The 14,674-nt window shown below is 48.7% G+C and overlaps 1 protein-coding gene across 2 annotated transcripts in view; it reads left to right on the top strand.

Moving 5' to 3' along the window:
• cog5 (component of oligomeric golgi complex 5) overlaps positions 1-14,674 on the top strand; it is a 177,067-nt gene that overhangs the window by 69,232 nt on the left and 93,161 nt on the right. For both annotated transcript variants that reach the window (XM_038811337.1, XM_038811338.1), the window contains one exon: positions 13,747-13,877. In XM_038811337.1, coding sequence (XP_038667265.1) covers positions 13,747-13,877 — 131 coding nt within the window. The remainder of the gene's footprint in view (positions 1-13,746; positions 13,878-14,674) is intronic.

Raw genomic sequence — 14,674 nt, 5'->3', positions numbered from 1 at the left:
CGCTGTAGCTAAACACCCTCGTATCGAAGCACGGCTGGTACCTCTGTCCTATCCAACTCTTTCTTCCCCTCAGTCAGTTCTTCTCCTCCAAGTGTGTCTCTTGACAAAGACACTGGATCTTTTCACTGGGCTGTTGAGTCCCCTGACGTTCCAGGTGACTATTCTGTTTTGGGAGGGGAGGGAGCTGCGCTGCCCCCTCCCTTACCTCTATGCACTCGCGTAAGCCTACTTGTGACAAGCGATTATTATTATTACTTGCCAGCATGCTGGCTCACCCCGGGAGCTGCCCCCTCAGCTCATTTTTGTCTCTCACCCCCGCCTTTCTCGTTTCAGTGTGCCTCTGCCTTCTCCTTGCCACTCCCTCTCCCGCCTCCACACCCCCGAAGTGGTGTAAGTGTTCAGCCCAGAAAAACAAAACACTTATTTAATAGATCTTAGTTGTCCATTATTGCTGTATTCCTGGCCCATTTTTCTGGATGAACTCATTTGCGTCCTCTGGCATGTCAAAATAGTGCTCTTTGTTGCCGTGTGTTACCCAAAACCTCGCCGGGTACAGCATGCTAAATGCACCTTGTTTTTGAATAAAGCTGCCGTGGACCAATTAAACCCCGCCCGGCGCTTGGCCAGGCCGGCTCCAATGTCTTAGTAGATGTGATTGTATGTCCTTACCATCTACACGTTGAGGAACGGTTGAGGACTCTGGGTCTGTCCTCATTGTGGCTTAGAAGGATGCGGGGGGGGGGGGGGGGGGTCTTATTGAAACTTACAGGATCTTATTGAAACTTACAGGATACTGCGAGGCCTGGATAGAGTGGATGTGGAGAGGATGTTTCCACTTGCAGGAAAAACTAGAAGCAGAGGACACAATCTCAGACTAAAGGGACAATCCTTAAAAACAGAGATGAGGAGGAATTTCTTCAGCCAGAGGGTGGTGAATCTGTGGAACTCTATGCTGCCAAAAGCTGGGGAGGCCAAATCACTGAATGTCTTTAAGACCGAGATTGATAGGTTCTTGATTAATAAGGGGATCAGGGGTGATGGGTGAAGGCAGGAGAATTGTGATGAGAAAAATATCAGCCATGATTGAATGACGGAGCAGACTCAATGGGCCGAGTGGCCTAATTCTGCTCCTGTGTCTTATGGTCTTACACGACCGCAGGCTCCTCACCCAGTTCAGCACCCTCTCGATATCTTGAAACTCCTGATTTGGGCCTTTGTTGAAGCGATCTGTGGGCCCAGTCTACCACTGGGTGTTTGGTGAAGCCTTCCCCTCCGATCAGCTTCCCAAGCATCTTCGCGATATACTCTGTCTGGTTTCTTTTTTGAAATGTTTTTATTGAGAATTTTGTGGACAAACAGTAGGAGACAGAGGATAAAGAGAAATATTTACACACGGTTGGTTTCCATCATATACATATATACGTTGTCATTCTTTTTCTTGCATTATTTACAGTTACGATTTCCTGTTTTTTGTTCGTTCATACAGAGGTTTTTGGTTCTGGCTGTTTCCCCAGCTCCCCCCTCCTTATCCTTTCTTCTGCTGACTGCCAGCCGAGCAGGATTCTCCAGCGGGTGATTAGGGAGGCAAGGGCGTCGGCCCTCCTTCCCATGAAGAGATCTGGCTGTTCTGATATACCAAAGACTGCCACCTTGGGGCAAGGATCCACACTCATCCCCACCACCTTGAAGACCAGAACATGTGGGCGTGGTTGACCGGGCCTCCTTGGCATCGTTTGTGTTTGTCCTCCGCCTCTGGGAAGAACCTGTTAATTCGGGTTCTGGTTAAGTGGACCACTTCTGGCTGCATTAGGCATGTGGAGGTGGAGTTGGCCCTGTGCAGTGCTTCGCTCCAGAGTCACCGCCCTATTTCAAACCCCAAGTCCCACATCCCACTTCTCCTTCATCTCGTCCAGTTGGGTGTAGCCCCCCTTAGCAGTTGCCCATACATGTCACCACAGTTCCCTTTTCCGAGGATGTCCATGCCCAGCAGGTCCTCTAACAGTGATTGTCGTGGTGGCTTTGGATACGCACTCGTATCCCTTTGTAGAAAGCTTTTGATCTGTAGGTACCTTAGTTTGATCCTCCCCCATCAGCTGGAATTTTTCTGTCAATTCCTCGAGTGTTGTCAGTCTGTTGTTGGTGTAAAAGTCCCTAACTGTCAGCCGTCCCCCCCCCCCCCCCCCCCCGGTCCTGCCTCCACTTTTTGAAGGTGGCGCCAATAGTCGCAGGCATGAGCCTGTGGTTGTTGCAAGTGGGGGCCACGTCAGACATTTCGGTTAACTCAAAATGCTGTCACAGTTGGTTCCACAACTGGAGTGTTGCTACCACCACTGGGCTCGTAAATATTTATTAGGTGGGAATGGGAGTGCTGCCGTGACTAGGGCCAGAGGGAGGTCCCTGTGCAGGAACTCTCTTCCATAAGCACCCACTTAGCTTCTGGCTCCTTTTATCCACTCCTTTACCCTCTTCGCGGTTGCTGCCCAGTGATAATTGCCTGGTGAATTGACAAAGGCCTTGGGGTTTTAGATCTGGATGGATCTAAACAGGAAGACGAACCTGGACAGTACGTTCATCTTGATCATCTGCACACTCCCTGTCAGGAAGAGTGGGAGAGTGTCCCACCTCTGCAGGTCCTTTTTCACTTACTTTGTCAGGCAGATCAGGTTCCACTTGTGGATCCCTGTCCAGTCATGAGCAATTTGGATCCCCAGGTAGCAGAATTTGTGTTGGGCCTGTTTAAAGGGAAACCCCTCCAGCTCTGCCCCTTCCCCTTGCAGGTTCACCGGGAAGATCTTGCTTTTGCTCAGGTTAAGTATGTAGCCTGAGAAGGCTCCAAACTCTTTTAAGAGCACATGGTTCCTTACGTGCTGCTTCATGGGTCCGAGATGCACGTCATCCGCATAGAGTGGGGCTTTGTGCTCTCTGTCTCCTCTACGGATCCCTTTCCAGTTCTTTGCCGCCCTAAGCATGATCGCCAGTGGTTCGATCGCCAGGGCGAACAGTAGTGGGGATAAAGGGCATCCTTGCCTTGTGCAGCTGTAAGTACTTGGAGCTGGTGGTATTTGTCTGTACGCTCGCTGTGGGAGCATTGTACAGGCGTTTCACCCAGGCGGTGAGCCCTGTTCCAAGCCCAAACCACTCCAGTACCTCTATGAGGTACTTCCATTCGACTCTGACCAAGGCCTTTTCTGCGTCCACGGAGACGATCACCTCAGGTGTTCTCTCCCCGGATGGGGTCATGATCTTGTTCCGCAGGCACCCGATGTTCGATGTTAGCTGTCTACCCTTGACAAAGCCCGTCTGGTCTTCTGCTACCGCTGGTATGCCGTCATCCAGCGTTTTGGCTAGGATCTTGGCCAGTATTTTCGCGTCTGAGTTTAGCAGTGAGATGAGTCTGTAGGAACTGCATTCTGTTGGGCCTTTGACTTTCTTATGTATCAGTGAGATTGAGGCTTGTGCTAGCGTAGGCGGCAGGGTGCCCCTTGCCAGTGAATCCGTGAGCATCTCCCGCAGGTGCGGGCCCAGTGCTGTCGTGAATCTTTTGTAGAAATCCGCTGGGAAATCGTCCAGTCCCAGCGCCTTCCCCGCCTGCATGGAGCTGATACTCTCCATATTGGGTGGCACGGTAGCACAGTGGTTAGCCCTTTTCACAGTAACTTCATTGCAGTGTTAATGTAAGCCTATTTGTTACAATAATAAAGATTTCTTCCAGTTCTAGAGGTGCTTCCAGGCCCCATCTCCTGTTCTCCCCCACGACTGGCATGTCCAGTCCATCGAGGAACTGCTTCATCCTCGTCTCCTGCTGGAGGCTCTGAGGTGTACAGCCCCCAATAGAAGGTCTTCAATGCCTCGTTGACCTTATCCTGCTCCGCTACTGATGCCTTTGCTGCCCTAATCTGGGCTATTGCCCTTGTGGCTGCTTGCTTTCTCAGCTGGTGAGCCATGTGACGGCTGGCCTTTTCTCCGTGTTCGTACAGGGTCCCCCGTGTGTGGCAGAGTTGGTGCATTGCTTTCCTTGTGGAGAGTAGGACAAAGTCCATCTGTAGCTTTTTACTTTCTGGCAGGTGCTCTATGGTCGGGTCCTCGGCGTATCGTGGCCTACCTCCAGTATGGCGTCAACTAGCTGTTGCTTGGTCACCCTCTCTTCCCTGTCTCTTCGTGCTTTGTAAGCTGTAATTTCACCCCTGATCAGCGCCTCCCAGAATATGGAGGGTGAGACCTCCCCATTCTGGTTATTAGTTATATACTCGTCTATGGTACGTGATATTTTCTCACGGAAGGCCTTATCGGCCAGGAGGGCCGTATACAACCTCCATGGGAGGCGTTCAGCACAGCCCGTCTCCAACCTCACATCCATATAATGTGGAGCTTGGTCGGAGATTACAATTGTGTAATATTCCGCTCTCACTAGCCCTGGAAGCACCAATTCCCCACTACAAAGAAGTTGATTTGTGAATAAACATTTATGTATTTGGGAGAAGGAGAGCTCCTTCTCCCCTGGGTGGGTGAACCGCCATGAGTCCACTGCCATGTTGGTGGTCTTTCACATTTTGTCTGTTCATTGGTCCTATACACAGTTTAAAGTCTCCCCCATGATCAGTCGGCTTGTGTCTATGTTGGGTATTTCCGCTATGGTTATCTTTATAAACCCCGTGTCATCCCAGTTGGAAGAGTACACGTTTACCAGGACGACCGGTGCCCCGTCCAGGACACCGCTGACCATGATATACCGTCCCCCTGGGTCCCCAGCTGTATTTGTTGCAGTAAACATTTTCCTCTTATTTAACAGTATGGCTACTCCCGGCCCTCGTCCCGTAGCACGAATGTTACTTCTGTCCCATCCAGATCTTCCATACCCGCAGTCGGTCCTTCTCTCTTGGAGGAAGACTATGCCAGCTTTCAAACTTTTCAGGTAGGCGAAGACTCTGGATCTCTTCACTGGTCCCTTCCGTCACCTGACGTTCCAGGTGACAATCCTGATTTCGGGGGGTGGGGGGTGGGGGGGGGGGGGGGGGGGGGGGGGGGGCAGAAATGTCCCCCGCTCCTGCGGGATCAACCATACATACCTGGTGGATGCATCCCTGCACTCCGAGATTTTCCTTTGTTAGGGGGCCATCAAGATGACTGCGGCCACTGTTCTCCCCATGATGTCGGGCCCCTGCGCTCCTGTGTTTCCCTTTGTTCAGGGACACCCAACATGGCCCCAACTGTGAGTATGCCCAGTGGGTGAGCCTCTGCACTCGGGGGTTTCCCTTTGTTCAGGGACCCTCCAAAGTGGTTGCTTGCAGTGCAATTTTGTTCCAAGTCGCCACGTGTGGCCTGTTGTAGCCAGCTAATGCCCTCAGTCTTTCTTTACCTGACTCTCCCTTGTGGTGTTTTCTTAACCCCTCACTCCTCCCCACTGTCTCATCCCCTAGTTGCCCCCCTTTTCCCGGTGTCTCCCCCCCCCCCCCCCCCCTCGCCAGGCGCTTTCCCCCTTGTGGGAAATGTGCCGCAGCCTCTCTCTCCTGCAAGCTTCCCAGTACTGCTGCCCCCCTAGTATAGTAGTCCCTCTCCCGGGGCTAGTTGTGCATCCTCCTGTCGCCCGATACCTGAGCTTCTTGTCCACCATTCCCCTCATCTTCTCCTATGCTTTACAGTACCCTTTCCTACCTTCCTCTCTTTCCTCTCTCATCCCCAGAACAAGGCAGTACAATCCCACGAAAATGGCTGAAATCGTGACGGTTCACAGTTGGCAGTACAGAATGAAAAAAGTAAACGTTAAGCATTAAACATCTCTTCCTGTGGGCTCTTCATCCCTGTCCTTGCTGCTGCTTCTCTAGTCCGTTCTCCGAGATTAACTTGGCTATGTCCGCAGGGGCTGTGAAGAAGTGCTCCCTGCCTTGGGACATGACCTGGAATTTGGCTGGATACAGCATCCCAAACTTTACGCCGTCTTTGTACAGCGAGAGGCCTTCGCCTTATTAAATTTGGACCGGTGCTTGGCCAGGTCGGCTCCAATGTTCTAATAAATCCAAATCCGGTGGTCTCCCCAGTTACAGTTTTTGGTTTATCTCATCCAGCGCAGGATTCGTTCCTGGTCCTGGGACCGGTGCATCTTGGTGATTACTGCCCTCGGCTTTTCCTCAGCTTTGGGCAAAGTGACTGATGTGCTCTTTAGATTTCTGGTGGGTTGGGGAAGCTGTCCCTTCCCACCAGGTTGCCCAACATTTGGGCCAGATAGTCTGTCGTTTCTACCTTTGATCCCCTCTGGTAGGCCCACGATTCATTGTTTTTGACACCACAACCGGTTCTCCTGCTCCTCGATTTTCCCTTTCAAATTCCCCTGCATTGCGACTAGCTTTACCACGTCCTTCTCTATGGCGATGATCCAGTCGCCTTTTCGCCTTATCCAGGGCCACCCGCCTGGTCTCTAGAGCTCTGGCTACCGCAGCTTGAATGTCTGACTTCGTCTCTTCCCGATACCCTCTCAATTTTCTTGAGAAGTATCCTACACCCATCCCCTGGTGTGGGGACTTCTTGTGTGGTGGACCAGTCCCGCTCGCTCTGGCAAAGCCCGGGATTCACTGCCTCGTATGTCGGCTGGCTCAGTCGCTTGCTTGTCCAGGCCTTTTCCGTTCCTGGTTTCCGCCCATCCTCTGAAGTGGCTGCCATTTGGCATTTTACCCTTCTCGTCGTGTTGTGGTAGTGGTGTGGGGATGTTTTTTGGTGTTGGCATGCTTTTCCGGGTAAAAATAGCCTATTTTTTAGGTTTGTGGGAGGAGAGCCACCTGATGTGCGACTTCTCAGCACATCCATGTAACCGGAACCACCCTGTCTGGCTTCTGCCCTCTGTGCTCTCAAGTAGCTCGACTAATCTTCTACCTTCCCCATATCTTTTACCTTCCCCTTGAGCGCACTCTGGGTTATTGCCAACTGTACCACCTCTGCCTCGAGCGAGGTGATCCAATCGCTTTTGTCGATGGCCGCTTTCTCTAGGTCCCACACCGTCACTTCCTGGGTCTCTGCTCCGTTCTTTCCAATGCCTCTTTGATGGGGGTCAGGGCGGTTTCTATGGCTGCCCTCATGGCTGACACGAGGTCCTCCTTTATAGAATCTGTGTTTTTGGAGCTCTATTGAAAGAAGCTCCATCCATTACTCAGTCGTTTACGTTGACGATCCTATTCAGTCCGCTATGCTCTGCTGTGCTCGATGTGTCTCCTTGCTCTGAGGTGTGGATCTTCCTCTCCCGACTTTTACCGTTGCTATTTTTCTGGCTCCCTGGCTGGCTCAAAGGCCAAGTTAGTTTGGGGTGGGGGGGGGGGGGGGGGGGGCGGTTGTTACTTTGGTATCCGATTTACAGTTTAAAAGGACTTAAATTGAAGTTCCCAAGGGAGAGCCACCTTTTGTGCGACCACTCAGCACATCGCTATCACCGGAAGTCGCAATATCATTAATTATGCACAGCTGGGTGTCACCCTGAAACACCTCGGGGGTGGGGAATTTATGGCAGGTCTGCCTGCCATAAACTGGTGGGATTGAAAGTCCCAGCACCATATTTAAGCGCCAGTCCAAGTCACTCGTATCACTCTCCAACCTGTCTTCACAAGATTGTTAAAGGTGGCATCCAGCCAGAAGTAAAAAGCTACCGGCCTGAAGAAGACGGCTTCACTTCAGCCACCGAGTCATTGAGGATTGCAGATGCAGAGCATGTCTTATACCTGTGGGATGCCACCAAGAAGCACTCGAATTACATGTCTTCGGTCAGCATGGCTGGCAACCGTGACGAAGCACCATGCAGTGCAGGAAATGGATGAACAATCTCATCTGCTCCTGTCAGGGTAAGTTCTCTCTAAGCTCCCCCAGTATCAAACTCTCATCTTATACTCAATGGCTACTCTCTTCACAGATCTCTATCATCCATCAGTGGGGAACACATATCAACACCCCTTCTCTCACGGACACTCACATCACCATCATCCCGTCTATCATGTTGCTCCTTGGTCTTGGAGGCCTTGTCAGATCTGTGCTCATTCCTGCACTACATGGCCCATCGCCCTGGTGGACACCATCAGAATGTAGCCAACATGGGGGTTGAGGCACCTTGACCTCCATCCATGTGCACTATCTTCTGCAGGAGGCAAACTGGGAGGATGTGTCAGCGGGACATCTGGGGGTCATCTCTCCGGACACTCCAAGCGCGTACAATTACCTCTGCCTGTACCCACACCCTCTCCAGCTGTGCAGACCACCTGCCCTGAGCAGGAGACCCATGTCAGGTCGGGGCCCACCAGGTCTTTGGCTACCAGAGGGCATCCACTAAGGTCATCACAGGCCTCAGGACATGGCAGTCAGCAGGCTGCTTCCACCTCTGCTGCAGGTGTTGGGGCTACATCAAGGCGGAGAGGCATGGTTAGGAAGTTTCAAAACATGTTGATGTCACTTCTGATTCATGGGTATGTCATAGCTGTAAATAAATTGCCTCAACTGAAGGCATTGTGAATTGTACTTTCGATACCTTGTGTTCAGGTTAAGCCATCCTCCCACTCAGTAATAGTGTCCCACTCTGAGATGTCCGTTCAAATGATGTGAACTTAAGTGCAACTCATCTCTGGACCATTGCATGTTCTCAGGGAGATGTGTTTACATCTTTATCAGAAGTGTTTGATGGAATTTCCTCAAGGGACACCAATGTGTGAGGGCAGCTCATCAGCAATGACACTCGAGTGGCATCTAGGTTTCCTGAGTAGTTGTGCCTGAACCCAAGACGTGCACTTCTGGATGAGATCCCTAGGCTAGTCTTCATCTCAGTCGCGGCAGTGTTTGAATCATTAGATGGCGTTAAGCCTAGTGTTACACTACTGTAGCTTCTTCATGGACTTGAAGTTCAGCGAGTGAGCACGTTAGCAGGGCACCGCTGACCAAAATCGTGAATCATGAGCCCCGAATGTGCAAGTGTGAATGCAGGATTTGTTCTCTGTGATTGTCCATCTCCTGTGATGACCGGGAATGGGATTAAGAGCTAGGGGAGGTGACTTGACTTGATTTTACTCCTGGAACCTATCAGCTATTAAAGTATCACGGGCACGTCTTCCTTCCCTCAGCAGTCCCCTGAGCTTCCTGGAACCCGGCATCTTCATCTTCCCATGAGCTCTCATTCTCCAGTTTACTCTCTGGCAAGGGCTCACTTCTTTTCATCACCAGATTGTGACGGACACAGCACACTGTGATCATGCAGGAAGCCCCCTCTGGTGTATTGCAGTGATGCACCTGACCACCCAAGCATCTGAAGCGCATCTTCAGGAGTCATATGTTCTGCTCTCTGAGAGAGCGTGTGGAGCTGAGCAGCATTGTACCTCTCCTCAGCATAGGTGTGTGGCCGGCGCACCGGAGTCATCAACCAGTATTTAAGTGGGTACCCCTCTATCTCCAATCAAAATTCCCTGCAGATGTTCTGGCTCCTCAAATCCCAGGCACTTGAGCGACTCAGGATGTAGGAGACTTAGCAACTCCCAGGGTATAGTGCACACATGTGCAGGATGTGTTTCCGATGGTCACACACCAGTTGTACATTGATTAAATGGTAGCCCTTGAGGTTAATAAACATTAGGGGCAGCTGCCATGGAGCTCGTATAGCCACATGGGTACATCCTGCACTCTTGTGAAGCCTGAGATGGATGCAAAGTTAGTAAATCATTCGGCTGGGCTACCCTCATCCAGAGAAAACCTGACATGACGGGCCTTCCTGTAAGGGCATTGGTGACCTCTTTCAGGCATCAATGTGCTGTGGACTGTTTGATGCTGAACAGGTCCTCTGTTGATCCCTGGAAAGACCCAGAAGCCATCTTCAGAGCCACTGACAGGGGGAAGCCTCCAACCCCACGTGGCATCAGGTCTTCAAGAAGAATGAAGCATGTGATGTACGAGGTTTGGGGACAAGCCATGGCATGCCTGGCACTCTGTCTCACTGATTTGAGAGTAGGATACTCTTCGACAATATACCCTTGGCCTTGTGAGTTACCTTTGCTGTCTGAGTCTCTCCTCCCTTTCCTGTTCATGCTCTGGCTCCCCTTGGCCATGTCTCTCAAATGCTGCCTCCTGCTGGAGCTGCGCATGGTGACACCTCTCCCTCCTTCACCACGTCCTTGAATGGGGACTCTGAGAAATGCAACATTTAGCCCTGGTTCCGTTTGTCCTTTTGTCTTCTCTCTGAACTGAAGAATTGGAGACTTGAACTGAAGAATTGGAGACAACAATGAATAAAGACTGCAGAAAGGGAATCTCTGATTGAGAAACCTTAGAATTCCTACAGTGCAGAAGGAGGCCATTTGGTCCATTGAGTCTGCACTGAGCGGCTGAAAGAGGACCCTACTTAGGCCCACTACCCCGCCCCTTCCCCATAGCATAACCTGCTCATCCCTGGACACTAAGGGGCAAATTAGCATGGCCAATCCACCTAACCTGAACATCTGTGGATTTTGGGTAAAACCGGGCCATTTGGAGGAAACCCACCCAGACACAAGGAGAAAGTGCAAACTCCACACAGACATGGACGCAAGGCCGGAATTGAACCGGGGTCCCTGGAGCTATGAGGCAGCAGTGCTAACCACTGTGTGCCACATATTGCCACCATGCCGCCCGTGGGAAATGTCAGGCTCACCACCTTTGGATGCGCTACTTGCATTGTGCCTGACGCAGCCTTACTCCCGAGGCGCTAGCACACACGTTGAGGTGAGCAACATTCTATTCCAGAAATGTGGCACCTGGAGCCTTCTGTAAGGTGATGAGTTGACAGATGATTAAACCAAAGTAGCTCTGCACTCCATTCTTTGAAGTGGCATACTGATGACCTTTCAGTTGCTCATGGCCAATGAATAGAAGCTGTTTGGCCAGTGATGAATAGCATACATTGTGAACCCATGACTGCCCTATGGGAAGCCCCCTTCACTATTTCCTTCATTCTCCAGGGCTGTAATCTTACTTTATACTCTGTCGTTGTTGAGACTTTAATGAGAAGTTAGTGAGTTCTGTCTATCCCTTTAACAGCACTGAAGGAAATGATTGGCTTTCAGTTGCTTCCTTGGCAATGAGGTCTTTGTCCTTTGTAAATGACCTAGTTTCTATCTCCTGTAGTGGTACCAAAGAATAACTGCATCCCAAGAACTGGCCCCATGGACCAGCTTAATGGTATTTCTTCACTGCTTCACACCTCTACTGTACAGAACCAAAGTTACTTTTGTTTTTGCTGGACACCACTGTTCGGGCTCCTCAAATTACAATGCTGCACCTCTACTTCAGGACCGAGTTTGACGTTCCCTCCCTCACTGTCTGTGTGCCTCCAATTTCACTGGAGCCTCACGATGCAAAGGTAGATGTACCGCCTGGTATTCTCCAGCCACTCCCAATAAACTGCACCCCATCATTGTGCCTCCCTGCAGCTGAAGTACACCATGTTCCCAATGATTGTTCCTGCTGCACTTATGCACTGTTTCCTATCTCTGATGAGGTACATATAGCCCTTGGACTATCTGTTACCTCTGACTCCTTTCCATGTTGCAACAGGAATTTCTGCACTCTGAGTTTCCTGTCTGAAAGCCCCTGAACAAAAGCAGAAACCTTCACATGGTTCCCTTTGCAATCTGCAATGAGGACTAAAAACAACAGTGACTCCCCCAAACCACAGCACACCCAACTTATGAGTCTTTGTGCGAACCATCTGTAATAGACCACACTAACAAGACTCCATCCTCCCACTGGAGATAATCTTGTCTATGGACGCAGAAAAGGCATTCAATGGGGTCGAATGAAGCTATCTGTCCTCCACACCTGCACCAAAAGCCTCCAATTCCACTATGCCCGGCATGCCTGCGTCGGTGAAGTGGCCTGAGGCCTATGAAAAATGTGTCGGGTTCTGAGAAATTGATACTGTCGACAGCTTTACTTTATCCTTGTCGCCAGTGTTAGATCCAGACAGAGCGACCACAAGGAAGTGATGTTGAAAGCTAATAAAGTTTTAATTACACGATAAAGGACAGTATACAGCTCCACTCCCCGAACGGTATCCCACCCCGACCCACATTTGGATCGGGGTTTTATGTTGGTTGTCTTCCCTTGTTAAGGAAAAACCCTGCCCTCTCAACAGGGAAGCTTGTATTCATCCAAGGTCATGGGGAACCTGACCGTCCACACCCATGACTCTTGTGAAGGTTAGATAAAGAGGTAAACTGTTTTTATAGAACCCTTTGCATGAAGAGCATTGTCTTGAAATTTATTTGAAATGTTAGGAAAACAAAAGTAGTTTTAAGGGATTACATTAGAAAAAAGGAATAGTTTTAAGTGTGTTTCATTTAATGTTTCTGTGCCTGGAAGCGTAAAACCTATAATTAGATTTATGCTGGGCAAAGGGGGTGATTGTATGTGTGGGGGTCGGTTAAGTTCCAACTGTGTTTCTATTATGATTAGAGAGGGCTGCAGCCTCAAGAATAAAGAAAAGGCATTAACATGTGGGTGTTGCTGAGCAACTGGGCCTTGTAAGGTTGAAAAGCTTTTAAGTTTTAGTTTTAGCTGAATTTGTGGGCAGTTGGGAGACATGATCTTAGGGCATGAACAGCTCTTAACTCTGCCAGATGAAAAACTGGACAGCTCGGGAGCTGCAAAGAGGCAGGCTTCCTAACGTACAAGTTACAGTCCAGATAACCAGGGAATTGGGTCAGGAAGAGTGTTTAAGAAATCTGAGGTGAAGTGAACAGAGACCAAGGTATTGTTCAGAAGAATTCAAGGAAGGGTAAACAGAAGGTTCTGAGTTCAAGAGACAATTGCGTTAACTAGGTTTAGAGTGGGACAAAGGTAAATCAAATGTATGATGCCATTTTACTCCACTCTAGGAATCGCGAGTTAAAGCAATTGTGAGCAGATTGCACAGCAGTCAAGACAAAGAAATCCTAAATAGGTTGCTGTAAAATCCTGGACTGGATTCATTGTTAAAAGTGGAGCAGAAGCTTTATTAAAAGTGTAATTAGGAAAACCTGGTCTGGATTTCGGAATGCAAACTACTAAGGGACAGCATTATTATGAAAGCAGATTTTAAAGTGTTTTTTTTGGTAGTGGAGTTTAGAAACTCTCTTGATCATCATCTGGGGGATTCTTGAAGACAACTCCACAGATACTAACTTGGGTTCAGAGCGGAATGCATGTATTTGACCAACATCATCGTGTGTGCTTAAAAAGGAACTTTTTGTGTTATTGAGACCATTGGAGCTTAATATTTCCTTGATAATACGTGTTAACCCATAAATCTGTGTATTTGTTAAGATGGGGGGGGGGGGGGAGAGAATAAAAGAATATTGCGTAATAATCCAACTTTACATGTTTAATGTTTTTTTCCCTGTTGTTAAAACTACTTAGCGATCCTATGACTCTGTTCCTCCATGTTTTATTTAAAAATGGTAACAGTTTACGCCCTTTTAAGTCAGGGTTCCATTTTGGGATCTACCTGTCCAGTTATAACATCAACTGGGATCGTAACAAAATATTGAATGGCAGGAGGTTAATTCTATGTTGGAGCTGCAATGCCGAAGTATGGAAATTGAGGAATACTGCCCATTAGATTAAGAGATGCAGAAAATGGAAATATTAGATCGATGGTTCTTATAGGATGGAAATACAGTGGAACAGCGAAAGTAGATATATTGATTGGAGCAATTGAGAAATGCTCAATATTTAAATAGGATTCGCTGGAAATAATGACTTTTGCCTTTTGTTTTACAGATTATCTTTCACAAGGGGTTGATCTTTCGGGGATTGAAGTTATAGAAAATGATCTTCTTTTTATTGCAAGAGCCCGACTTGAAGTAGAGAATCAAGCCAAAAGGTTGCTTGAACAGGGAATGGAGACACAGGTAAATGCCTAAATCTTGTGTTGAAGTAGAAAGGTGGCATTTCAGCTATTTGATCACAGATTTTGAACGATACCATTGTTTATTAAATAAAGCACGAAAATTGTATATGGAACCATAAAAAGGTTACAGTGCAGAAAGAGGCCATTAAGCACATTGTGTAGAGTGTGTGTGTGTGTGTGTGCATAAAGAATTTAAAAAACTTGCTTATGTATATGCCATGTTGAAATTTCTGTGCCATCATAAATTATTTGTGCTCATTTGTAGTGTCAATTGATGTAGTATAATTCCGTTCTAAAATTAGCACAGTGGTTAGCACTGTTGCTTCACAGCGCCAGGGACCCAGGTTCGATTCTCGCCTTGGGTCACTGTGTGGAGTCTGCACGTTCTCCCCGTGTCTGCGTGGATTTCCTCCGGGTGCTCCGGTTTCCTCCCCAAATCCCGAAAGACATGCTTGTTAGGTTAATTGGACATTCTGAATTCTCCCTCGGTGTACCCAAACAGGCGCCGGAGTGTGGCGACTAGGGGATTTTCACAGTAACTTCATTGCAGTGTTAATGTAAACCTACTTGTGAAACTAATAAAGATTATTATTTTATTGCAAAGTTTTACATTAAATATTTTTATTAGAAGCATAAGAAATGGAAACCCCTCAAGCCTGCCATGCCATTTAATATGATCTTGTGGATCTTTTGCCTGAGCTCCACTTTCCAGCCTGCTCGCCAACCCTTGATTTCTCTGAGAGATAAAAAAAATCTGTCTATCTCAGTCTTCAGTGATGGAGCATCCACAACCCTTTG

The sequence above is a fragment of the Scyliorhinus canicula genome, chromosome 11 (assembly GCF_902713615.1).
Source record: "Scyliorhinus canicula chromosome 11, sScyCan1.1, whole genome shotgun sequence".
NCBI classification, from domain to species: Eukaryota; Metazoa; Chordata; class Chondrichthyes; order Carcharhiniformes; family Scyliorhinidae; genus Scyliorhinus; species Scyliorhinus canicula.
Note: the sequence above shows the minus strand (reverse complement) of the source record. Positions and strands in the feature narration are given on the sequence as shown.